Raw genomic sequence first — 24846 nt, 5'->3', positions numbered from 1 at the left:
ATCCAGCAAACATTGATATGCTTTTAAATGAAATATGTGACAGGCACAAAGAACAAGAACATCTCCTTATGGGTGTCATCACAGAGGGTAAAAAGTAAAAGGAAGTTAGAAAAGAGGAGCTGCTGCTCCAACCTCCACTTTCATGGCTTCTCAGAGAGCTGTGAGACTGAATGGCTCAAGGAGTAAGAGAACTGACCAGAAACTTTGAGGCTGTGGGTTCAATCCTCAAGCAGTATGTTGAGTTTTGAAGTAAAACACCCAGAGGACGACTCAAAACCTCCAAAAAACAGAATTTAACTGTCTAATCTGGCAGCTCAGGATGATGGAGGACAGCCTGCAGGATCTGACGTTGGAGGTTCAATCCTGAGCTTCAGTGAATTTTGAAGTCAGATAATTAAAGTGAAAACTTTAAAACACTCAATTTCACTGTGAAGTGAACTCGGTAGTGTGGTGGGTTTGTTGGTGGCTGTGAGATGTCAGAGGTGCAGCGTCTGGTTTAAATCCTGCTGATATCTAGAGCATCAGTCCAGCTGTGGGGGGAGCACACAGATAGAAACAACATCTGTGTTGAATCAAAAGAAGCAGAGTAAAGATTTTAGAACGTGGTTCAAAAACACCAAGTTTAATGAACTTATTATTTTCAGCAGCATGTTTGTTCGGTCAGTCTCTCTTTTGGTCATTTGACTTTTCTTTTCAGAAACAGTATTTAAAAAAAATGGAAAATGCTTTTTGTTGATAAAAAAATGTTCCAAAAAAATATTTACAAAAAAAAGTAATCTTTTTTGACATATATTCAATTAAAAACAGTACAGAGACGAGATATTTGGTGTTTTACCTCTTCAACTTCATTTTCATTTTGTACATATTCACTCATTCTTATATAAAGCCAAAAGTATGAGATAAAAAGTCATAATTATGAAAAAGTTGCAACAGTAGAGAAGAAGACATTACAAGACGAAAACAACGTTAAAGATGAGAGTAACGAGATTAAAAATAAAAACAATGTAAAAGACGTCAGAATCTGAAACAGACAGAAAAGCTGAGGTTCAGTTGTTTTTGTACATAAACAGTCAGTAAAAATGTCCTTCAGAGGACAACTTTTTACTTTTATACTCTGAGGACAATTCAGAGCCTGAACTTTTTCACTTTTACTGCAATATTCTACACAGGTTTTATATATTTAGGTTTACTCCTAGAACATAAGTCAGATAAACATAAAGACAATAAAGCAGAGATCAAATATTATAATAAAGTAAATCAACTTGCATTCAAAGTAGCAACAATTGAGTCAGGAAGAAAAGAAACCCGCTGACTGATCTTGTCACAGATATCCTAATTATTAACTTATTAACAATCAGTTTTAATGTTAAAGGCTCTATTCTAGACAGTTCTGCTGCAGGAAGAAAACAGTTTCTACATGAAACTGCTTGTAACAAGGTCTGTGGATTATCTTGAGTAACCAGCTCAGGATTTCTTGAATTTTTCAAATTTTTTGTCTTTTTGAGCTCCACAAGCTGAGTGTCGTCTAGTCCCATTATAATGTAGAGAAGTCAGACATCTCTACGGCCGATATCTCTAAAACTCTGCAAGTCACACCAAAACTATCAGGATGGATGAACGGCAAACAGGAAAGAGGAGAAATTTATTTTTGATTGTTTTACTTATTTTTTTTTTTTGACAAATGAAATTACCCAGCCCTAATGTCCAGCTTTGACCATCTTCTCATTCTATTTAGTTTAATGATGGTTGGTTTTAAATAAGGAAATCTAAAACTGTCTTTCGAGGGCACAACAACCAGTTCAAAACTAGCCGTGAGGGAAGTTCATATTTAAAAGGGCATCATGTCATAACCAATCATAACCACAAACTGAAACAAGGGAATGTGTCTTTCCTGTTCAATACTGCTAAATTACAAGTGGATGACACCACCAGAACTGTCCAATGAATGACTTAAGAGTCAGTTCATGTGCCTCAAGAGTTCCTGGCTGGTTCTGGTTCTCCACAGTCCACTACATCAGCTCCTGTTTCCATCAGTTCAGTTTGTCTTTGATGAAGCTGTGAGAACTGAGGTTTCTCTTCATCATCATCTTCTTTCTTCACAGGAACAGGAGCGAATGTGAACTTCATGATATCAGCCTCCTATTCCCTGAAGCTGCTTCTCCTCCTGACTGGTCCAGAGTTCATGAAGCTGTGAGGACTCATCATCACACTTGTGTATTTTGTGCTAACAATTTCAAGTGAATCTTCTGTCACAAATGTTGCAGCTAAATGGCTTCTCTCCTATGTGGGTATTCAGTAACAGCCTCCTCCAGCCCCTGACGCTGCTCTTGCTCCTGACTGGTATAGATATCATGCAGCTGTGAGGGCTCACCACGACACTTGTGTTTTTTGATCTGACAACGCCAGGTGAATCTTTTCTTACAAACCTTGCAGCTCAATGGTTTTTCTCCTGTGTGGGTACTCGTGTGTAACTTTAAACTGTCATACCGTGAAAAACACTTGTCACAATGTGAACAGCTGTAAGGTTTTTCTCCAGTGTGGGTAATCATGTGTGACTTTAAAATGTCACGCCGTGAAAAACATTTAGTACAATGTGAACAGCTGTAAGGTTTTTCACCAGTGTGGGTTCTCATGTGTGACTGTAAATGTGAAGAAAGTGAAAAATGTTTATCACAAAGTGAACACCTGTAAGGTTTTTCTCCTGCGTGCCATTTCAAATGATGCTGCAGAGTTGCCTTTCTGCCAAACCTTTTACTACAAATTGAGCAACTGAATGGTTTCTCTCCTGTGTGGGTTCTCATGTGTGACTTTAAATGTGAAGACAGTAAAAAATATTTATCACAAAATGAACAACTGAAAGGTTTTTCCCCTGTGTGGCATTTAAGATGCTGCTCCATAGTTGTCTTTTTGCCAAATCTTTTACCACAAACTGAGCAGCTGAATGGTTTCTCTCTTGTGTGTGTTTTCATGTGTCTCATCAGATGATCCTTGCGGCAAAATGTTCTCCCACAATTAGAGCACCCGAATGGTTTCTTGCTAGTGTTACATCCTACGTCACTAACAGAGGCTTCAGTATTTTTCAGAGTGTTTACACATGACTGAGGTTCGCTGGTATCATTCCAGTCACCATCGCTGACTTCAGTGTCAGAAGAGTCTTCAGTCTTGTCAGGTGTTAAATGTGTATCTGGATGTGAGTTCCTGTCTGGTTCTGGTCTTCCACAGCCCTTTCCATCAGCTTCTGTTTCCATCTGTTTAGTTTGTCTGTGATGAAGCTGTGAGGACTGAGGTTTCTCCTCATCATCATCTTCACTTTTCACAGCAACAGGAGTGAATGTGAACTTAATGATATCAGCTGCCTCCAGCCCTTGATGCCGCTCTTCTTCCCTACTGATCCAGACTTTGTCCTGTGTCTTTTTAATGTGTGGGGGCTCTGGTTCCTCCGGGTCCAGACTGGTCCAAACTACATGAAGTTGTGAAGTCTCACCACCACATTTGTGTCGTTTGAGCTGGCAACGCCAAGTGAATCTTTTGCCACAAACACTACAGCAGAATAGTTTCTCCCCTGTGTGCACTGCCATGTGTTCTGTCAGATGTACCTTTTGGATAAATCTTTTACTACAAACTGAGCAACTAAATGGTTTCTCTCCCTTATGAATTCTCATGTGTACCTTCAGACTGCCCTTCTGGGAATATATTTTACCACACTCAGAGCAGCTAAATAGTTTCTTGCTTGTTTGACATGCATCACTTACAGGCCTTTCATTATTTATCAGAGAGTTTAAGCCTGATTGATGTTCTCTGGTCTCCTCCCAATCACCATCACTGTCTCCAGCCTCAGAAGACTCTTCATTCTTGTCTTCAGTATCAAGTGTTAAATGTGTATCTGGATGTGAGTTCCTGTCAGGTTCTGGTTCTCCACAGTCCTCTCCATCAGCTTCTGTTTTCACCTGTTCAGTTTGTCTTTGATGAAGCGGTGAGGACTGAGGTTTCTCTTCATCATCTTCTTCACTTTTCACAGGGACAGGAGTGAATGTGAACTTGATGATATCAGCCTCTTCCAGCCCTTGAAGCTGCTCCCCCTCCTCACTGGTCCAGACTTCCTCCTGTTCCTCTTTAATGTGTGGGGACTTTGGGTCCTCCTGGTCCAGATTGGGGCTCCACTCCTTCTGTTCAGGGGGGACCTCTTCTTTAATCAACAACAGCTGCTGGACATCTGAGGGAAACAGTGACAAAACAAAAACACATTGAGGAAAAGTGTGATTTCATTCTTATCATTATACATATTTCATATTACAGGATCATCTCTGTTTGGCACTGAAAAGAGTCCACTGACAAATAGTCTGTCTGTATGTTAACTTCCACACCAAAAGCTCAAGCTGTAAAACCTGACAATTACAGCTTAAGGTGGACGGGGATTCAGTGCCTTTCCTTTAAATGTTTACGAACCTTTTTATGAACAGAGTCAAAGCCTGTGTCAGTCAGATGTGTTTGGATGTCTAAAAACATGAGTTTTCCATGTGTTGTGGCACTGGACACAGTGGTCACATGGATAAGTACCATCTTTGAGAGGAGCTAGAAGAGTCTGTTTTGGACGTGACTTTACATTGGCCTGACCAGCTTGTTGTGCAAATAAGGCACTCTTCTGTACCTCCTCTGCCAGCAAAGCAGAATCCTGTGATTAACCTTTCACATAAGGTCCTCACTCACCATCAACTTTCTGCTCTGACAGGCAAATGCAGGCAAGACTAACATTATTGAGGTGAAGATGAAGTTATTGTTTCTTTAGAAAGATTAAACTGAATCATGTTTGGCAACTCTGATAAACCTGTACCTTTAAACAAATTTGTGTCTTACACCTCAAAGCCCTCTGTCCAAACGTTTTGCAGAATAGTTGAACTAGAAAACCTTGGATTATCAAAAAACAAGCATTCTTATTCTGTCTAACTTCAGTCAAAATGAACATGTGGCCATACAAAAACTTTCAAAAATGTCTTGACTATATTTCTGACAGGATTTGATAAGTTTAATTTACCAGCTATGTTATGTCTCATGTTTTATCGCTCTGATTGGTTGCATGTCTATCCAATTGCATCCAGCGGTGCCCCTTGGAAACTGAAAATGCAGGCAACATAGTAAGGACTCACAGAGTAAGAACCTAATGATATTATTCTGGCCACCTTAGAAGGGGAAAGCACACTAGTCCCATAGAAATCTTGGACACTCTGAATGCCACCCCATTATTGAGTTAGGGAAAAAAGGGGGGGTTTTGGCCCTTCCCTACCGGAGAACACTAGAAATTGGACCCGTCACAGAAAATGGCGCTCCAACTGTTCCATGGGTTTCCAAGCTATGACATTTCAGTGTTCATGACTGAAATTTAAATAAGTTGTTCCCATTTGTCAGCATTTAGAACCCCATCCAGTAGGGGCCAGGAAATTCTGGACAAACACAAAACTTTAATTTGGGAATACCACGCCACACACCTTAAATACCAGAAAGTTTTCCAAACATCTCGGGGACAAAGGCCATTTGGAAAAAATTTCACCATGGCAGGAATTAAGGAAGCCTGACCACAACATTCATCGGTATTCCAAATGGCTAAATGATAAATTCTGCCAACACTTTTGAATAGGGTGGTCAGGCTGCCCAAATGGCCTGCCAGACATGGCCAGTTTTACCAAATGGCTTTCCCACAAGGTCTGGGCAATATATCAATATTATTAGAAATGCACCAATTTCAATTTTCTTGGCTGATTCTGATTTCAGATTTTTTTTTAAGGGTCTGACCTGCCGATTCTGATTTTCAGTCTTTCTAAGAACTGTAATTGGCAGCAACTTTTCTTGTAAAAATTAAATTGGATGTTCATAATAAGACACTGACTATTAAATATTCATTAAATACTATTTAAATTTTCTCCAAAGTCACAGCCAGGTTACAGCCAGGCCTTATTATAATTTTATATTAAGATTATGAATTAGCTGAATGTGATTTTGTGAGATCATGGAATCTTGTGGGATTTCGCGGGACGCGATTTCACGTGATTTCCTGTGGAAGCAGATGTAAACAAACTGGAGACGGACACGGTGCAACAGTTCGCTGCAGTATAACATGAGAAAAACAGACGCAGAAGTTAAAGGAGTCTGGATGAGAAAATGTTTGAGGAGACGCATCAACACAGGTTGTTTATTCTTCAGTCAGAACAGGAAGTGAGATTTGAACTGTCCCTCTGTGAACAGCAGTCTGCTGCTGGCTAACATTAGCATGAAGAGCTACAAAGTTTACGGCTGTTCTGTGACACTGTCAGCTGTCTGTCTCGTTGTAGACTGTCTGTCTTCTGTTTATCCTGTTCTTGGACTCGTGTTACTGACACCAGCTTCATCCAGACATGTGTCAGAGTGTGTAGCTGTTATCAGCGCTGTGGTGATGTCATCGTCAGTTTGTCTGCTGCACGCATGACATGAACATCGTGCAGAACTCGCCTGTGACAATAGGTACGTTCAAGATGACCTGCGCCTCGCCTGGAGAGACGAGATCAGGAGGACGCAACAGGAGGTGGAGACGAAAGTCTGCAGTCAAGTCGGACAGTTTTCAACAGACTTCAGAGAGACTAGAGGAAGAGACATGAACATCCTGTTAATTCACCTGTAGGTCACCTGTAGGTTACCTGTAGTCTGCAGGTCATTGATCACAGCTGAAGAAATAAAGTGCGTTCTTGATCGTTGATTGAAGTTAAAATAGAAGAGATCCTCCTTTTGACTCATCTGTTCTTTTATCTGCCTTGTAAAGAACCAAACTGTTCTTTTGATCAGTCATATATATAGAACCTTTATTATTATCAGACACTAAATATCTGATTATTCATCAGACAACAGAAGACTGATATGTCATTAAATATTACAGTTACACAGAAAATTACAACAAGTGGTGTTTGTTGTCAAAGTTAAGAGCCAATCAGAGCCTGTCAGCTCATTGATCAGGTGACAGTCAGGTGTTTGCAGTCGGTGGAGAGCAGCTGCGGCGCCTGGCTCTACAAACTGCGGCCGCCTCGATCTCGTGAGGTCATCGTTGCCCACGTGTGCATGACATCAGAGCAAGTCGGGATCAAGTCGGACACAAATCTAACAGACATGCATTGTGCGCCGACCGCCGCTGATCGATTCTGCGCAGACCTGGATCATCTCGAACGCACCTAATAACGCACAGAATCAGATATGTGAGGCTGACCAGCCGGTCACCTGTCAGGGCCGGTCAGCTGAAAACCTACCGGTTCCGGTCTCTGGCCGGTCGATTGGTGCATCCCAAAATATTATATTGTATAATAACATGAGACTATATATCGTGATAGATTTTGGATAACACTTTACGTCTTATTTTGTGTACAACATCCAGTGATAATACAACAAACTTATTTTATCACCTGAGCAGCTTCCTCCCTCCAGTACACAACAAAATCACAAAGGTCAGCTGATCACATTTTCTCAGAAAAGGTCAGAGAACCCCAGATTTTTCATGTGCAGGGTGAACAGAGATGAGAACAAGCTCAGACATCTAAAAAAACCTGTCAGGATGTGAAAAACCACCACGACAAACTGACGCAGGATCGATTCTACAGAGCAAAAATATCTCAGGCCTGTTAGTGAATCATTCCAGGAAACCTGTTTTAATTCAGTCTCTGGTTCTGCTTTATTATGTTTTCCTTTCCTTATTTATTTGAACTTTTTTAGAAACCACACCCACAGGTGAAGGGGGCGTCAGTCAAACACTGGAGGTCAGTGGGATGAGACGCACTGACACAGTCTGTCTGTGAGCATGTTGGTTTTTTGTTGATGTAACTTCAGAGCATCATATCAGAACATGTTAACAGTTTGATCACTGAAAAAACAGAGTCATCAGTCCAACAGGATCCTGACAAAACTCCTCCTGCGTTCACGGTAACATGGAGACCGATACGGATCAATAAATATATTGATACGATTTTTATTTGCAGCATATTCTCAGAATATGCCCTGTTCTTATGGTCAGCAAAGCCAGTCAGTAAACAGTCAATAACAGTCAGTAAACAGTCAATAACAGTTAGTAAACAGTCAGTAAACAGTCAGTAAACAGTCAATAACAGTCAGTAAACAGTCAGTAAACAGTGTGGCAGCCTGTTTCCTGTCACACTGACTGGTTCAGTTACCGTAAAGTAGAGAATAGAGGCGCTCTGCTGTTTGCTGTCAGTAGATCCAGAGTGTGAGTAGTGATGAGTGTGTGATCAGTGATCAGAGCTGATCGATCAGTGATCAGATGTGTGTGATCAGTGAGTGAGTGTGGGTCCAAACCTGCTCTGTGTAACCGAAGTTGAGGGTTGAAAACAGCGTCCAGTAGTCTCCGTTGTCTCTCGTTCTCCTCTTTTGAACGACAAAGTGTCTCCTCGTACTCTGCTATCGTTCTTTCAAACAGACCAAATATGTCTTCAGCAGCCGCAGTTAGTCGCTGCTTCACCAACGCTCTCAACATCTGGACTTTAGACATTTTCACACACACACACACACACACACACACACGTTATCCTTACACACACTTAGTAATCATAGACACGAGCGCGTTGTCAAGCTAAACAAGCTAGACGCCATTTTGCTAAAGAAGATGTCACTTCCTGTCGCTTGTGAAAATAAAAGCTGTTAATAAGTATCATAATAATTTGTGTGATTTTTACACATAAAACACATGAAGAGTTTATAAAATATAGAGTAGAATACAGAGAACTTTATAAAAGGAAACCAACAAAAATAAACTACATACATAAATACATAAAAGTAAATAATAATAGAGAAAGAATAAAAAATATGTTGTCTCTGCAAGGAGAGAGAGAGAGAGAGAGGGAGAGAGAGAGAGAGAGAGACAGAGAGAGAGAGAGAGAGAGGGAGAGAGAGAGAGAGAGAGACAGAGAGAGAGAGGGAGAGAGGGAGAGAGAGGGAGAGAGGGAGAGAGAGAGAGAGAGAGAGAGAGAGAGAGAGAGAGGGAGAGAGAGAGAGAGGGATAGAGAGAGAGACAGAGAGAGAGAGAGAGAGAGGGAGAGGGAGAGAGAGAGAGAGAGAGAGGGAGAGAGAGAGAGACAGAGAGAGAGAGAGAGAGAGAGAGAGAGAGAGAGAGACAGAGAGACAGAGAGAATCTCAGATTCTGCCTTTGTTTTCAACCTGACTGGTCCTGGATGTTTGGGGATGATGTCATTACCAATTTATGGAGTAAAACATTCCTGTATCAATAAATAGACATATATGACATTTTTGTACAAATCACATATTGAATACATTTACATAGTAAATCTTACATTTATTTATTTATTCATGTTATATTTATGTGTGTATTTGTATAAAATGACATCATACAACTTTCACTGGTATTTTCAAAAACTCCTGTGTTCTGTGAGATAAAATGACTGATTTCATCAGTGGAGTTTGGTTGGTTTGGACACAGTGATATTTGTCTTATATAAAGTCTGTCTGACAGCAGGAAAAGACTTGAAAATATTCTGAATATAATGTCCACTAGATTTTTTTTAGTTGTCTGAAATCCGTGTTGCTGCTGACCCCGTCCACAGCAGTCATTGATTAGCCTCCTGGACCAGTTCTCCTGCTGCTTCTCCAAACTGACCTCCATCTCCTGTAGGTGATACACTGACTGTAGAGAAGAACCTCATAGAACCACACTGCAGATAATACAGACTCTCCCTTTAAAGTGTTATGTCTTTCTGGTCAGATCTGAACAGAAGACAACGAGTCCAAATTCTTCAGTGAACATTTATTTTCTATAAATATCTCAGTATTAGAGTACATTTACATTTACATGTAAAAACCTCACTGGTTTATCCGACGCAGTAAATAAAGTCCCATAGTCTCAGCTCATAATATCTGTCTCTGTCTCTCTGCATCCTGTCCTCTTCCAGACGTCTGTCCTACGAAGCAGGTTCAACACATCAGGTTGTCTTTGGTGATCTGGTTTCACTAAACCTCACAAAAACAGTCAGGCTCAGAGGTCACATGACAGCGATCAACACTGGGTTTTTTAATCCAGACGAGCAGGTCGGGACGACACGTCCATGTGCTTCACATGTTTGGATCTATTTTTCGATTGATAAGACTGTGACGGGATTAATTAATTGATTCATAGCTTGTTTAAGAAAAAAAATTCTCTGATTTCAGTTTTTTAAATATGAATATTTTCTGGTTTCTTTCCGCCTCTCTGACAGTAAACTGAATATCTTTGAGTTTTGGACAAAATAAGACATTTGAGGACGTCATCTTGGACTTTGGTCAACATTTTCTGACATTTTGTGGACCAAACAACTGATCAATTAATGGAGAAAATAATTGATAATGAAAATAATCATTAGTCGCAGGCCCAAAACACTATATTAGACTAAACAATTTCAAAAGTAAACAGAAAGTTTACTTTGATCATGTTACTGATTACATTTTTAAACAGGTAATTAGTAACTGTATCAGATTATATTTTTAAAGTAATCCTCCCAACGCTGATCATTAGTGCTTTTACAAAATATGACCACAAAAAAAATTTTGGATCAATAATCATCACTAATGTGGCAATAATGACTAAATAATAGAACGTCTAGAACAGGAAATGACATCACTTCACTGTAACACTGACTTTAAAACCAGGAAAAAACAACAGTTATGGCATATCTTCTGATCTATATTAACAATTAGATAGTATATTATCTATCTATATTATTGATTTATTGCTCAGCCCTGATAGAGATTAAAGGTTTTGAAACACTTAGATCAAAAATCTGAAGAATTAAACCTGAAGTTAACAACAAACCCTGCTTGATCCACATTCTTCACATTTTATAATATTTATGAGATTTCTACATCGGGGGTCCTTAACAGGCGGATCGCGGTCCGAGTCTGGACCCACACGCCGTCCTATACGGACCCGGACCTATAACCAATAAATTATTAATAGATTTTAAATTTTGACGGGACGCTTCTATTTTAACTGGCAGAACTTTTCTCGTCTTTCCGGCGCTGGTTTATCTGATCAGGAAACGCACAGACCAACTGCAGAGAAGCTGCGTGTGGAGGAGACTGTTGTTAATGACAACAGAAACTAACATGATGGTTAATGACATCATCACCAACCAGGTGCTCTTAGAAAATTAAACAACTGTATAAGGACATAAAACAGGAGAGTCTGTGTTTGTCTGTGAGAAACTTTCAGATCTTCTCACAGCAGAGTGAACAGGTGAGGGAGGAGAGGAGGACAGACTGATCACTAATCAATCACTGATACCGTCGTCATCTCGGACTGATTAAAAAAATAAAAATGACAAAACCTGTGTTTCACACAAATAAAGTGTTTGTGTGAAACACTGCAGAGTGAAACATGATGTTTACAGACAGTCTGCTGTCTGTAGTTTGACAGACAGACAGAGGGTCGTGACCTGCAAACTCATAAGAGGAGAAAAAGGTGGCATGTTGGTAAACCAGTCCCCTGTCCTCTGTCCTCTGTCCCCTGTCCTCTGTCCTCTGTCCTCTGTCCCCTGTCCTCTGGGAGCGTCTGTCCTGCTCCAGAAGAACCATGTTTTGATTTTAACATGTGATCAAAACGTTCTGGTGTTTCAGTTAAAGAGTTTGTTCATCTTCTGTTTGTGGTTCTGCAGATTTTACTACCTTTACTTTTACCTTTGTGCTAAAGTAAAGTAAATCTACAGTAAAAGTAAAGTTACTTTACTGAGTATTTTTACTTTAGTAATTTATAGTTGTTCATTCAATAGACCTGTCTTACCATTGTTCTTAAATAAAGCAAAAGTAATGTAATAGAAAAAAAATGCAGAACACACAATATTTCTTATCTGATCACTCGATCAATCACCAGAATAATCAATGGATTATGCTTTACTTTTACTGGTTCGACCCACTTGATTGTTTCCCTGTTAAAGCTCTACTCCAGTGTGTTTTGCTATTTTTATGACATTTCATATTTTTCTGAGTCATTTCTTGACATGTTGATGAACCTGCTCACTGTTTGTCATTTTGACAAATAAATTTATTTTGTGCTCAACGTTAAAACATTTAAGTTGTGGCTAAAACATAGAGCTGCAACAGATCAAAAACCTCGCAGTTCAGATCGTATCACGGTTTTGAGTCACGGATCGGATCATTTTTCGGATCATTATCACCATAGTGATGTAATGTAATAATAATGATCATAGTAATGATGATGGTAATAATATTAAAAACTTCAAACTTATACAGTGCTGTACTATGTATATACTATACATATATTAGATCATTATACACTGTACAGTATAATACACAACTACACTCTGTAGTCTGGCTCAATGTCCCGCCTACAGCAGCACATCTGATTGGTTAGAAGTGATGATCAATCAGCAGACACACTGTGTGACAGACGGGGTGAGACAGAGCTGCAGCGGTGAGCAGAGAGGAGCTGTGGACAAGTTAAGACAGCTGATATCACCAAAGTTTGATGATCTGTTTCTATGGTGACAGCAGAGTTACATCAGTGAAAAAAGTTATGGTCTGGATTTCACTCGAGGCGACGTGACGACTTTTAACTGAGAGCTGAGCTGCACACAGCAGCATCTGTCCTTCTGTTCACTGCAGCTCTGCATGGAGATTTCAGCTTTTAGAACTTATACAAAACTAACAGTGACAGAAAAACTATGATGCTCACATGTGGTCAGAACCGTAGAGGACGATCCGTACGAGACACGGGTCAACTGTGATCCATACGAGACACGGGTCAACTGCGATCCGTTGCAGCCCTACATAAAACAGAATGAAGACATCTGACTGTAGTAGAAGCTGAAGTCACACCCACTCTGTGACGAATCAGACTCAATGTGGAGGGTCACTTAAATAAAGGTGAGGGTGGAATTACAGCGGTGAGCTTTGGAACGCCCTCATCTCTCTCTGATGGAAACAGGAACATTCATCATGATGGAGGGTGTAATTAAATAATTATTAAAAAATCTTATAATCAACTTTGATGAAGATGTAAGTGGTGATTACATGAGGTACATCCACAACATAATAAGATTGTTAAACATTTTTCATCATGTCATTCTATCATGTGTACACAAAAAACATCTATCAAATGTCTGTTTGAGGCAAAGAAATTTAGAACTGATCCTTGGAAATAATTTCACCTCATACAGGAGGTGCTGCACCTGAGAGGAGTGTGTTGGTTTGGGAAGTGTTGGATGGGCTGGTTTGGAATTTGGCCTAAAGCACCTGGCAGCAGATTGTGGTTTGTGATTCTGGGTTGACGTTATAGAAATTAAGTTAAACTGAAGTGTGCAGTGTGCAAAACACTATAGCCTATAGAAAAAGACACCTCACACTGCCAAAACTGTACCCTGTCTGATTGGGGCCTTAAAAGTGTTTTTGGAGTTTTTCCTTACCCAAGTTGAGGCTGTGTGGACAGAGGATGTCATACACTGTACAGACTATAAAACCTCCAGAGACAAACTTGTGATTTGTAATTTTGGGCTGTTTAAATAAAATTTACGTGACAACTGCTCTGTGCAGAGATCCCTGTAGTATTCTAGTCATTCTCTTATGTTCCTCATTAAACACTGAGTTTTCTTCACTTTTTATTTACACCTGACTCATCAGCTTCAGTTGCTGCTGCTCTCACCAACACACTTATGACTTTTGACCTGCGACTGCCACGTGAATCTTTTGTCGCAAACGCTGCAGCTGAATTGTTTCTGTCCTGTGTGCACCGAGAAGTGGTATGTCAGATTCGCCTTCTGAGAGAAACTTTTGTCACACACAGGACAGCTGTAAGGTTTCTCTCCTGTGTGCACAGTCATATGTTTCTTCAGACCACCCTTCTGTGTGAAGCTTTTCTCACAACACATACAGCTGAATGGTTTCTCTCCAGTGTGAATCCTCATGTGATTCACCAGAGCACTCCGAACAGCAAAACTGGTATCACAGAAGGAGCAGCTGAAGGGTTTCTCTCCAGAGTGACACCTCATGTGTCGGATCAGGTTTGGCCTCTGAGAGAATCTTTTCCCACAGACAGAGCAGCTGTAGGGTTTCTCTCCGGTGTGAAACCTCATGTGTCTCCTCAGACTGTCCTTACGACCAAACTTCCTGCCACATTCACTGCAGATAAAAGACTTTTTTATGGAGTTACATTTACCATCAGCCACAATAGGGACGTCACTGTGCACCAGAGAGTTTAAACCTGACAAAGTTTCTCTGCTCTTCTTACAGTCTTCATCACTAACTTCAGTCTCAGCATCAGAACAGTTTGAAGTCTTGTCTTCACTAACTGGTTTAAGGTAATGATCTGGTTCAGAGTTCCTTGCCAGTTCTCGTCCTCCACAGTTCTCTATATCAGGTCCAATCTGACCAGATGAGCTGCTGGTTCGAGGTTCATTTTGAAGCTGTGAGGGCCGAGGTTCCTCTTCATCCTCCTCCTGCTCCTCCTCCTTCACCTCCTCCTGTCTGTGCAGCTGCTCTCCCTCCTGACTGGTCCAGACTTCCTCCTGTTCCTCTTTAATGTGTGGGGTCTCTGGGTCCTCCTGGTCCAGACTAGGGCTCCACTCCTGCTCCTGCTCAGGGGAAACCTCTTCTTTATTCACCAAAAGCTGCTGGATGGCTGCAGAACACTCTAAAAAACAGAAATGTACATAATGATGGTTGACAGCATGATCTTCAATACTGTCAAAAACACAGACACCCCTCTTTCTACCAAACTGACACAGAGATGCTGGATTAAGGTGATGTACTGTAGTGAGCAGCTCTCACCACCAGAGGGGAGTCTCTCTACTGGTGTTTTTCTGGTGAGGATGGGCCAAGACTCACCACTGGCAAAAGAAGAGAAGATGCCAAGCCACAGATGTGAACTATGACAGGCATTTCAGTTGATAATATATTAAAACTTTGTTTTTTAATTTGCTGTACAGGCTACACATTTGAAGCACATAGGAAACACTTAAAGATGACAAAAATAAAATGTTAAAATCATCGTTATTAATTTCAATATAAGTTTTTGTCAAAGTCACAGAGAGCTGCAGGTTACTGACCCCTGCCATAACTTCATCTTTGGATTCTATTTGGAAATCAGTCACTATTTTATTCTATTAATTGTGTTTTTTCACTTTTTAAAAGCATTTCTTTATCAAACTCATAGATACAGATATAAATGTAGATATGTTGAGTTTCAGAACTGACAGTCTGACACCAAGCCGAGCATATTAGATGGTTGGTTAACGATGTTTCTTTGCACTGAACGACATCAGACAAGAAGACAAACACAAATCAGTTTTTAACGTGCAGCAATGGGAAATTGTGGCATCACCAATTTCAGTATTTTCCAATAAATTCCTCCACTTGGGTTTCTTCACACGTTTGATCTGGAAGTCAGACTTCAGTATTTAATGGAGCTGAATGAACTTTGACACAGTCAACAAAAACTGAACATCATGAGCTTCAGGTGCTCAGCTTTTTGAGAAAACAAGGTGGGGCTCTAAAACATGAAGTTCCTAAAATAAATAAATACTAACAGTAAAAATATGCAAGTATTGTGTGTTTACTCAGTCTTTACATTAAAATGAACAAACATTTATTTTGACTAAGTGACACACTGCTGCTCGGCCTGTTTGTTTTGTTCTTGATCAATAAATAAATAATAAACCAGGGCGTGGAAGTAAGTAATTACAAATACTCAAATTACTGCAAGTAGTTTTAGTAGTTTTTAGGTACTAGTACTTTCTCGAGTTGATTTTCAAGTCTGTACTTTTACTCGTACTTGGGTATGCATTACACTATGTAACCTACTTAGTTACTTTCAAAATCATAATTGATTATATATAATTAAATATAATTTGAGTTTGTAGACAAATCTACATTTCAGTAGCCAATCAGGTGATCTGACCACAAATGTTAACAATTACTCATTCACTAATTACTGTTTATCAGGAATTTGATACAATTAAAAATGTATTTATTGATATTGTCTAACAATTGCTGTAATTGAAGAAAAATTAAAATGAAAAAAAAAACATGCATTTTATATCTTATAAATTATTAATCAATTAATTAATTGTTAACATTTATAGCTATTGGTTAAAGAAAATGCACAAAATTTGCAGCAGTAGTTTAGAGAACTGACAACAACTGACACACAACTTTTCAGCATTAAAGTTCAGTATCAGCCTCATGTAAAAAATGAATACAAAATAATAACAACAACAACAACAACAACAATAATAATAACAGAAAATCCACAGGTATCGATAAGCAGAATCAGTAATGGCTTTGGTATCAATCAAACCTTATCACTTGTCATTCCTGTATTTATACAGATTAAGCAGGACACTACAGGGACAAACAGCTGTTCCTAATGAAGTGGCCTCTCAGTAAGGCTGCATGATATGGTTAAAAAAAACAGTCATATTTGTGATTGTTTTGACTGAAAATAATCAGTGGAAACGATCTTTTTTGTATCACAATTTTAATTTTCACTGAGAAAAAAACAAGACATTGGTTCTGTCCAGTGAGACTCACCTGTCCTCTGTCTCTCAGGTGTGTGTGTGTTCGGTGTGTGATGTCGGAGCTCCAGCTCCTCTTCAAACTCTCTGATTGTTCTTTCAAAATGTCCACAGATGTCGTCGACAGCCGCAGTGAGGCGCTGCTCAACCACAACCTTCAGACTCTGCAGCTTCATCCTCATCTTCATCTTCATCATACTGACGGGACGGACACGCGAATCGATACTGTTATCGATGAAGGTTTGTGGATCTGCTGCTCAACGCGGAACAAAATACGAGCCGATACCAGCGAACATTTCCGGGTCACATTTCAAAATAAAAGCCTGATCGGTGACGGAGCTGCAGAGGCTGCAGCGCGTTTGAACCAAGACATGAACAAGAAAATAAATATATGAATATAAACACATATAGTGAAATAAAAAAGAACAATTATAATCACGTTCATTGTTTTCACATTTATTTATGTATACATTTATTTATATATTTGAAAAACATATCCATTTATGTTCTTCATATAAATTACTATTTTTTTCCTGTATATTATTTTTTTAATTATTTATTTGTTTTCATATAATGTGTATATAATATTTTATTTTTATTAAACAACATGTCTACATTTGGCACCACCCAGACCTTCATCTTTAAAACAGCAAAGTAGCACAATTTATCTTCAAGAGGTTATAAATCAGAAAATACCCTTAAAAATATAATTATAGAAATATCAAGATATATAACAAAATCTAAAAGAAAAACTATAAACATTCTCAGTTATTTTCACATTTATTTCTGTTTATATTTTCAAAAAATACATATTTATCTTACTCTTTTATCTGTCATTATTTTTCAATTATTATTCTAATTTCATTGTATTTATTATATTATTTGTTTTATATGATGTAATTTGTTTATTTTCACAACTTATTTTGTCTTATTTTTATTTATTTTGTGTAGACGCTGCATCGAGCGCATCGAGCGCTTCCATGTTAACAGAAGAACTGTAATATTTATTTCTCAGCTGTTTTCAATCAGTCGTTTTTTCAAGAATCCGTGAAGTTATTTAAAAAAATACAAAACCTGGAAAATGTTTTCAAAACTTTCTCTGAAGTTAAAATAAGATGGTCTGAGTTTGTGTCACTGTGTGATGGTTCCACACAGAACCGATGGAACCTTCGTCACATTAACACATAAAACCACCCCAAATGTCTGATTTAAAGCTTGTTTTCACAGTTTGAGGTTCCACTGCTGTTCGTTTAATGACGTCCTCTTCACCTGTAATGATATGATGGATGATTGGCGCCACCTGCTGCTCATCTTCATGAACTGACTCCTCAAGTCTGTCGAAGGTTTTATTATCTTCTACTGTTACAAGTTTCTCTGTACATTTAAAATCTCACTTTACCTTCCACTCTGAACGTGTTAAACAATAAAACACATATACAAATGCAAATACAATCAAAGTACAAATATAAGAATATAAAACTACAAAACATAAATGAAGCAACAGAAGAACACAGTACAATAACAATATTCATGGATAGAAACAAGCATTCATTGACATTTTCTTTTGCAGATTTACTCAAAATTCCGTTAAAATTTGTGAAACATTTGGACTGAAACATAACTACTGAGATATCACATGATAAGTCACAATTATGAGAAATAAAAGTCTAAAATTATGACCTTTTTTTTGAAGGTGTGTTTTAAGTCAAAATCAAACTGTAACTAAGATTTTCTTGTCCTTTCTTTTTCTTTTCTTTTTTTTTTTTTTACAGTGCAGTGCACCACACTAAATTCTTCCATGAGTGTGTTTTAAAAGTTAGACTCATGTTTTAATATGTTTTAATGAGTTACAGCCAGTCAGTTAAATATATATATATATATATATATATATATATATATATATATATATACATATATATTATATATATAATTTGTAACGTGTTAAATTTTAGATCTTTATTTGATCATAGATCAAATAAATTTAATTTGATTGATTAAATAATTAATGTCTGATTAACTGATCATCGATTAATTGTAATTTTTTCAAAGGAATCAATACTGAATGAGCAGCTTGTGAGAACTGATCAATTCTGCAGAATTGATTCCTCCATTAGAATAAATCTGATGGAAAACAGACTGACGTCATCAGAAAAATAGAAAGGAGGAGAAAATAATCTAAACAGTCCAAGCTGTAGAAAACAAAAACTGAGGAGGAAAAAATAAATATCTCATAAATAAAAAAACATGATTACAATTCAAATGAAGTCAAATGATATATATATATATATATATATATATATATATATATACAAACACACATATACGTGTGTGTGTGTGTATGTGTGTGTGTGCGTGTGTGTGTGTATGTGTGTGTGTGCGTGCGTGCGTGCGTGCGTGTGTGTGTGTGTGTGTCAAAAAACAAACAACCAAAAAAAAAAAACACCACCAACAGGGCACTTTCCAACCATCATCACAATAATATCAGCTTATTGGTGATTATTTTGGACTACAAAAACCAAAACTATCACTGAAATAAAACTGTTTAATAACAAGAAAAATATCATAAATTAAACACAATAAAGTCAAACGGAAGAGCTACAGGAGTGAATGAACTCCACACAAGATGGCGCTAATGAGTCGACGAGGATGACAGCTGCCGTTACACCACAGAAGAAGAAGCAGAAGAAGTAGAAGAAGAAGCACTTCCGCCATCATCGTCTCTCTTTGTTTGACCCTTTTCTTCATAAAGTGTCTCAACAGTGAGTCTCCTACGAGGACCGAAGTGTGTTTGTGTGTCTCATCGTGTCCAAAATGTCTAAAGTCCAGATGTTGAGAGCGTTGGTGAAGCAGCGACTAACTGCGGCTGCTGAAGACATATTTGGTCTGTTTGAAAGAACGATAGCAGAGTACGAGGAGACACTTTGTCGTTCAAAAGAGGAGAACGAGAGACAACGGAGACTACTGGACGCTGTTTTCAACCCTCAACTTCGGTTACACAGAGCAGGTTTGGACCCACACTCACTCACTGATCACACACATCTGATCACTGATCGATCAGCTCTGATCACTGATCACACACTCATCACTACTCACACTCTGGATCTACTGACAGCAAACAGCAGAGCGCCTCTATTCTCTACTTTACGGTAACCGAACCAGTCAGTGTGACAGGAAACAGGCTGCCACACTGTTTACTGACTGTTTACTGACTGTTTACTGTCTGTTATCATTGCTGAACTGCTTTGAACACACACTCGATACTACACACGGATTTCAAAATAAAAGGAACACGTTTCATCTGTTGAGTGTTGGTTCCTGGTAATAATGAAGAGTCAGAGAAAGAACTAAAGTCCAGAATCATTAAAAAAAAAAAAAGAAAGAAAAATGGAAAATCTGTTTTAAAATTAAAAGTTGAACAGTGTTTCAAAAAAAGAGGCAAAATATTCACAGTATAAATAAAAATGTGTAGTTAATAAAAAATATTTAAAGAAAGTTCTTTAACACAGTTAACTTGCATTATATCATGATTATTGTATGAGCTTACATTACGAACAGTTAATCAAAATATTTATTGAAATTGACCAACTGCAGCTTTTAAATCGCAGGAGACTCAATATTTGTTAAATGTGTCAAACTGCCATTTTAAATTAAATATTGTCCCACTGCAGAGACGTCCTGACCTGCAAAAATTACACCATAATTATATGTTTTAAATGAAACTGAGAAGAATTATTTAAAGATTAGAATTCCTTCTAATATTGCAAATCAAATTGCAACACCAGTCAAAATCAGTAATTGTAATTAGACATTTTTCTAAATAATATCTTTCTCACACACACATATATAATCTGTGTATCATTTGTTCTTTCTATTTTCAATTGGCAATAAAATATAAAAAAATAAAAAAGTGACAGATTATTTTGTTTTTCGTTTTTTAATCTAACACAAAAAACGAATAAATGCCTGATTTTTAATATCTCAATTTTAGGCTCAGATCAAAAATACGAAATGGAAAAATGGGTCACATGACTGAATTCGATTTTAATATTTAATTGGTTGTGTTTACGTGACCCAGAAGTTTTGTAATGAGCATTAGCAAACATACGCTAGCTTGCTAGCGGCAACGATCTATCGATCTGGACCAGCAGCCAGGAGCCATCAGCCATGGAAATTTCGGCGTGGGTCAAACCGCTGTTGAACAACTGTTTGATCAAAATAGTGTGTGGTTCCAGCCATAGACATATATCCTTAGACGCCGCGTTGAGCTCGTTGGCCCGTTGCTGCGATACGTCGGCGTGTCCGCCATACTGGATGTGGCAGATCTGCCCCGTAAACTAATTCCAGGAAATGGACCAAACTTCATAAAGCGCCTTTCTACAAAGTGATTTAAGTTAAAGCCTTTTATTCACCCATTCACACACACACTAATATATCTGGGAAACAAATAGGCATCAAAAACAACGTATGTAACTTTTAATGTGATGATTATAAATGTTTACTCCTTATATGTTTAGGACACCAAACCAACATATGTATTTTTCAAATTTTTTTATGAGTTTTTACAGCTATCAATGTACGTAACACTGTTATTGTGATGATAAATATTGAAATATTGATATTAAACATCTGTGTTTATCCTGAAACGTAGATGTGACAGGTGGGTTTTCTGAATAAAGAGTAAGGACGTTTACATTTAACTGATTTTGATTAAACATTTTGATATTCAGTGATTGATGAACATATATTAGGGCTGCAACAGATCACAGCTGACCCGTGTCTCGTGCGGATCACAGCTGACCCGTGTCTCGTACGGATCACAGTTGACCCGTGTCTCGTACGGATCTCAGTTGACCCGTGTCTCGTACTGATCGTCCTCTACGGTTCTGACCACATGTGAGCATCATAGTTTTTCTGTCACTGTTAGTTTTGTATAAGTTCTAAAAGCTGAAATCTCCATGCAGAGCTGCAGTGAACAGAAGGACAGATGCTGCTGTGTGCAGCTCAGCTCTCAGTTAAAAGTCGTCACGTCGCCTCGAGTGAAATCCAGACCATAACTTTTTTCACTGATGTAACTCTGCTGTCACCATAGAAACAGATCATCAAACTGTGATGTTGGTTGAAACTTTGGTGATATCAGCTGTCTTAACTTGTCCACAGCTCCTCTCTGCTCACCGCTGCAGCTCTGTCTCACCCCGTCTGTCACACAGTGTGTCTGCTGATTGATCATCACTTCTAACCAATCAGATGTGCTGCTGTAGGCGGGACATTGAGCCAGACTACAGAGTGTAGTTGTGTATTATACTGTACAGTGTATAATGATCTCATATATGTATAGTATATACATAGTACAGCACTGTATAAGTTTGAAGTTTTTAATATTATTACCATTATCATTACTATGATCATTATTATTACATTACATCACTATGGTGATAATTACAGACAGACAAAGATCAAAGACAAGTGCATTTTTAAAATCATTTAACTCTAATCCCAACACTTTTTTCTTTTTTGCTGATCTGAAAAATGATCCGATCCGTGACTCAAAACCGTGATACGATCTGAACTGGGAGGTTTTTGATCCGTTGCAGCCCTTACGTATATATATATATACATACATACATATATCTATACAACTATACAACTACAGTCTGTGTGTGTGTGTGTGTGTGTGTGTGCGTGTGTGTGTGTGTAAACTGAAAACCTTGGATAAGAATGGTCTTGCACAGCTTTTTCCATGTGTTGCCACTCAACATGAACGAATAAGGCATATTCTCCGTTCGCTCTTGGCACATATGATTCAGCGCTCAATGCGGCGTCTACGTATATATGTCTATGGTTGCAGTTAGCAAGCTAGCGTATGTTTGCTAATGCTCATTACACGTAAACACAACCAATTAAATATTAAAATCAAATTCAGTCATGTGGCCTGTTTTTCCATTTCCAATTTATATAGAAATTGTGGATTAAATGCTATAGTAAGGGCGGTGCCTCTGTAGGGAAAGTCTGAGGATATCGGTCCTCTGCTGCAGGTGTAATGTGAGTTATCACTAAATAAAATGTTGTTTACCATTTTGTTAAGAGCAGTTTCAGTGAAATGATAGACGCTGAAGATGGAGACAAAACTTTTTTAGTATGTATGAAAATAAAGGTCAGAGATATTGAGAGTGTGTATCTATGGGTACACTGCAAACAGGTACCATGAACAGCATGCTTTTATTATTTTGTAGCACACTCTGATACAGAGAGCTGACGAAATGATGTCACTTCCTTTCTACCCTCAGTTCCACTACTTTCTGTCGCTCAGTACAATATCTTTTTTTTCACTGTTCTTCACTGTTTCCTGCAGACGTCCAGCAACTGAGTAAAGAAGAGGTCCCCTCTGAGCAACAGGAGAAGAGCACAGGTGTGGAGCAGGAGGACCCAGAGCTCCGGCATATTAAAGAGGAACAGGAGGAAGTCTTGACCAGTCAGGAGGGAGAGCAGCTTCGAGGACAGGAGGAGACTGATATCACCAAGTCCACATTCACTCCAGTCCCTGTGAAGAGTGAAGATGAGGATGATAAGGAGAAACCTCAGATCTCAGAGCTTCATCAAAAACAAACTGAACAGATGGAAACAGGAGTTGATGGAGAGGACTGTGGAGGACCAGAATCAGCCAGGAACTCACATCCTGATACACATTTAACACCAAATACTGAAGACCGTTTTAAACCAGCAAATAAAGTCAGTGACAATGATAAGGCCTGGGAGGCGCATTTAAACTTCATTAAAAATAATGGATATAATTCTAATGAGAAAGTATTTCCCTGCTTTGTGTGTGGTAAACAGTTCAGCCAAAACTCAAACCTGAAGACACATATGAGAATTCACACAGGAGAGAAACCATTCAGCTGCTCATTTTGTGGAAAAAAATTTGCCCAGAAGGCAACTCTGCAGAATCATGTGAAATGCCACACGGGAGAAAAACCTTACAGCTGTTCACTTTGTGATAAATGTTTTTCACGTTCTGAACATTTACAGCTTCACATGAGAACCCACACAGGAGAGAAACCATTCAGCTGCAACATTTGTGGTGAGAGATTCACTTGGCGTCATCAGATCATAAATCACAAGTGTGGCGGTGAGTCCTCACAGCTTCCTGGACTCTGGACCAGTCAGGAGGGAGAGCAGCTTCAAGGGCTGGAGGAGGCTTATACTACCAAATTCCCGTTCACCCCTGTCCCACTGAAGAGTGAAGATGATGATACACAGAATCCTCAGACCTCACAGCTTCATCAAAGACTAACTGAACGGATGGAAACAGAAGCTGATGCAGAGGACTGTGGAGGACCAGAACCAGCCAGGACCTCCAATCTAGATACACATTTAACACCTGATGCTGAAGACCGTTATGATGATAATAATACCAGGGACGCTCACTTAGGTCTAAACTTCATGAATAATGATGAATATAATTCTTGTGAGAAGCTATTTAGCTGCTTTGTGTGCGGGAAACAGTTTAACCAAAACTCAAATCTAAAGACACACATGAGAACGCACACAGGAGAGAAACCATTCAGCTGTTCAGTTTGTGGGAAAAAATTTGCCCAGAAGGCACATTTGCAGAACCATTTTAGATGCCACACTGGAGAAAAACCCTTCAGCTGTTCACTTTGTGATAAATGTTTTTCACGTTATGAACATTTACAGCTTCACATGAGAACCCACACAGGAGAGAAACCATTCAGCTGCAACCTTTGTGATGAAAGATTTAGTTGGCGTCATCAGATCAAAAATCACAAGTGTGGTGGTGAGTCGTCACAGCTTCATGAACTCTGGACCAATCAGGAGGGAGAGCAGCTTCAAGGGCTGGAAGAAGGTGATGTCACAAAGTTCACATTCACTTCTGTTCCTGTGAAGAGTGAAGATGATGATGAAGAGAAACCTCAGACCTCACAGCTTCATCAAAGACTAACTGAACAAATGAAAACAGAAACAGGAGGACCAGAACCAGCCAGGACCTCCAATCCAGATAGGTTTGAGTCACATGGTCCGACTTGGAACTCATTCATTGGACAGTTCTGGTGATGTCATGCAGTTGTTGATCCTAAAGTCTTAATAGTCTTAGTACAATGTATATTAGGGATGCCCTGATCAAGTTTTTCTGCCACCAGTACCGATCTCCCAGTGTTGATGAGCCATATCGTCCAATACTATATATTTTTTTTTGTTATAGCAGTATTTTATATTAGTTGGAAATTATGCCAAACCAGTAATGCCACATTTTACCACAAGCTGTGACTCGGCCGCTCTTAAGTAAATCCCA

The 24846-nt window shown here is 38.8% G+C and overlaps 3 protein-coding genes across 3 annotated transcripts; 1 reads left to right on the top strand and 2 right to left on the bottom strand.

Moving 5' to 3' along the window:
- Window positions 1–1861: 1861 nt before the first annotated feature.
- LOC146313670 (uncharacterized) lies at window positions 1862–8541 on the bottom strand. The gene is made up of 2 exons (XM_084739580.1): window positions 8323–8541; window positions 1862–4213 (listed from the first exon to the last, which is right to left on the bottom strand). The coding sequence occupies exons 1-2, from the start codon at window positions 8513–8515 to the stop codon at window positions 2265–2267; spliced, it is 2142 nt and encodes a 713-aa protein (XP_084595706.1). The 5' UTR covers window positions 8516–8541; the 3' UTR covers window positions 1862–2264.
- Window positions 8542–13091: 4550 nt separating this feature from the next.
- Window positions 13092–16791, bottom strand: LOC146313669 (uncharacterized). Its single transcript, XM_084739625.1, has 2 exons — window positions 16555–16791; window positions 13092–14656 (listed from the first exon to the last, which is right to left on the bottom strand). The coding sequence occupies exons 1-2, from the start codon at window positions 16733–16735 to the stop codon at window positions 13650–13652; spliced, it is 1188 nt and encodes a 395-aa protein (XP_084595751.1). The 5' UTR covers window positions 16736–16791; the 3' UTR covers window positions 13092–13649.
- Window positions 16792–19135: 2344 nt separating this feature from the next.
- Window positions 19136–24846, top strand: LOC146313668 (uncharacterized). Its single transcript, XM_084739675.1, has 2 exons — window positions 19136–19542; window positions 22888–24846. Exons 1-2 carry the CDS (start codon window positions 19350–19352, stop codon window positions 24606–24608), a joined length of 1914 nt encoding a protein of 637 aa, XP_084595801.1. The 5' UTR covers window positions 19136–19349; the 3' UTR covers window positions 24609–24846.

The sequence above is a fragment of the Lutjanus erythropterus genome, chromosome 16 (assembly GCF_056507025.1).
Source record: "Lutjanus erythropterus isolate fLutEry1 chromosome 16, fLutEry1.hap2, whole genome shotgun sequence".
Lineage (NCBI taxonomy): Eukaryota > Metazoa > Chordata > Actinopteri > Lutjaniformes > Lutjanidae > Lutjanus > Lutjanus erythropterus.
Note: the sequence above shows the minus strand (reverse complement) of the source record. Positions and strands in the feature narration are given on the sequence as shown.

What these genes read in the sequence shown, in the direction of transcription:
- LOC146313670 (XM_084739580.1), bottom strand. Translation starts at nt 8,515, where the DNA reads ATGTCTAAAGTCCAGATGTTGAGAGCGTTGGTGAAGCAGCGACTAACT. An exon ending in ACTTCGGTTACACAGAGCAG is followed by an intron (nt 4,214 to 8,322) that starts GTTTGGACCCAC and finishes TGTTTCCCTCAG; the next exon opens with ATGTCCAGCAGCTGTTGTTG.
- LOC146313668 (XM_084739675.1), top strand. Translation starts at nt 19,350, where the DNA reads ATGTCTAAAGTCCAGATGTTGAGAGCGTTGGTGAAGCAGCGACTAACT. An exon ending in ACTTCGGTTACACAGAGCAG is followed by an intron (nt 19,543 to 22,887) that starts GTTTGGACCCAC and finishes TGTTTCCTGCAG; the next exon opens with ACGTCCAGCAACTGAGTAAA.
- LOC146313669 (XM_084739625.1), bottom strand. Translation starts at nt 16,735, where the DNA reads ATGATGAAGATGAAGATGAGGATGAAGCTGCAGAGTCTGAAGGTTGTG. An exon ending in ACCTGAGAGACAGAGGACAG is followed by an intron (nt 14,657 to 16,554) that starts GTGAGTCTCACT and finishes TCTGTTTTTTAG; the next exon opens with AGTGTTCTGCAGCCATCCAG.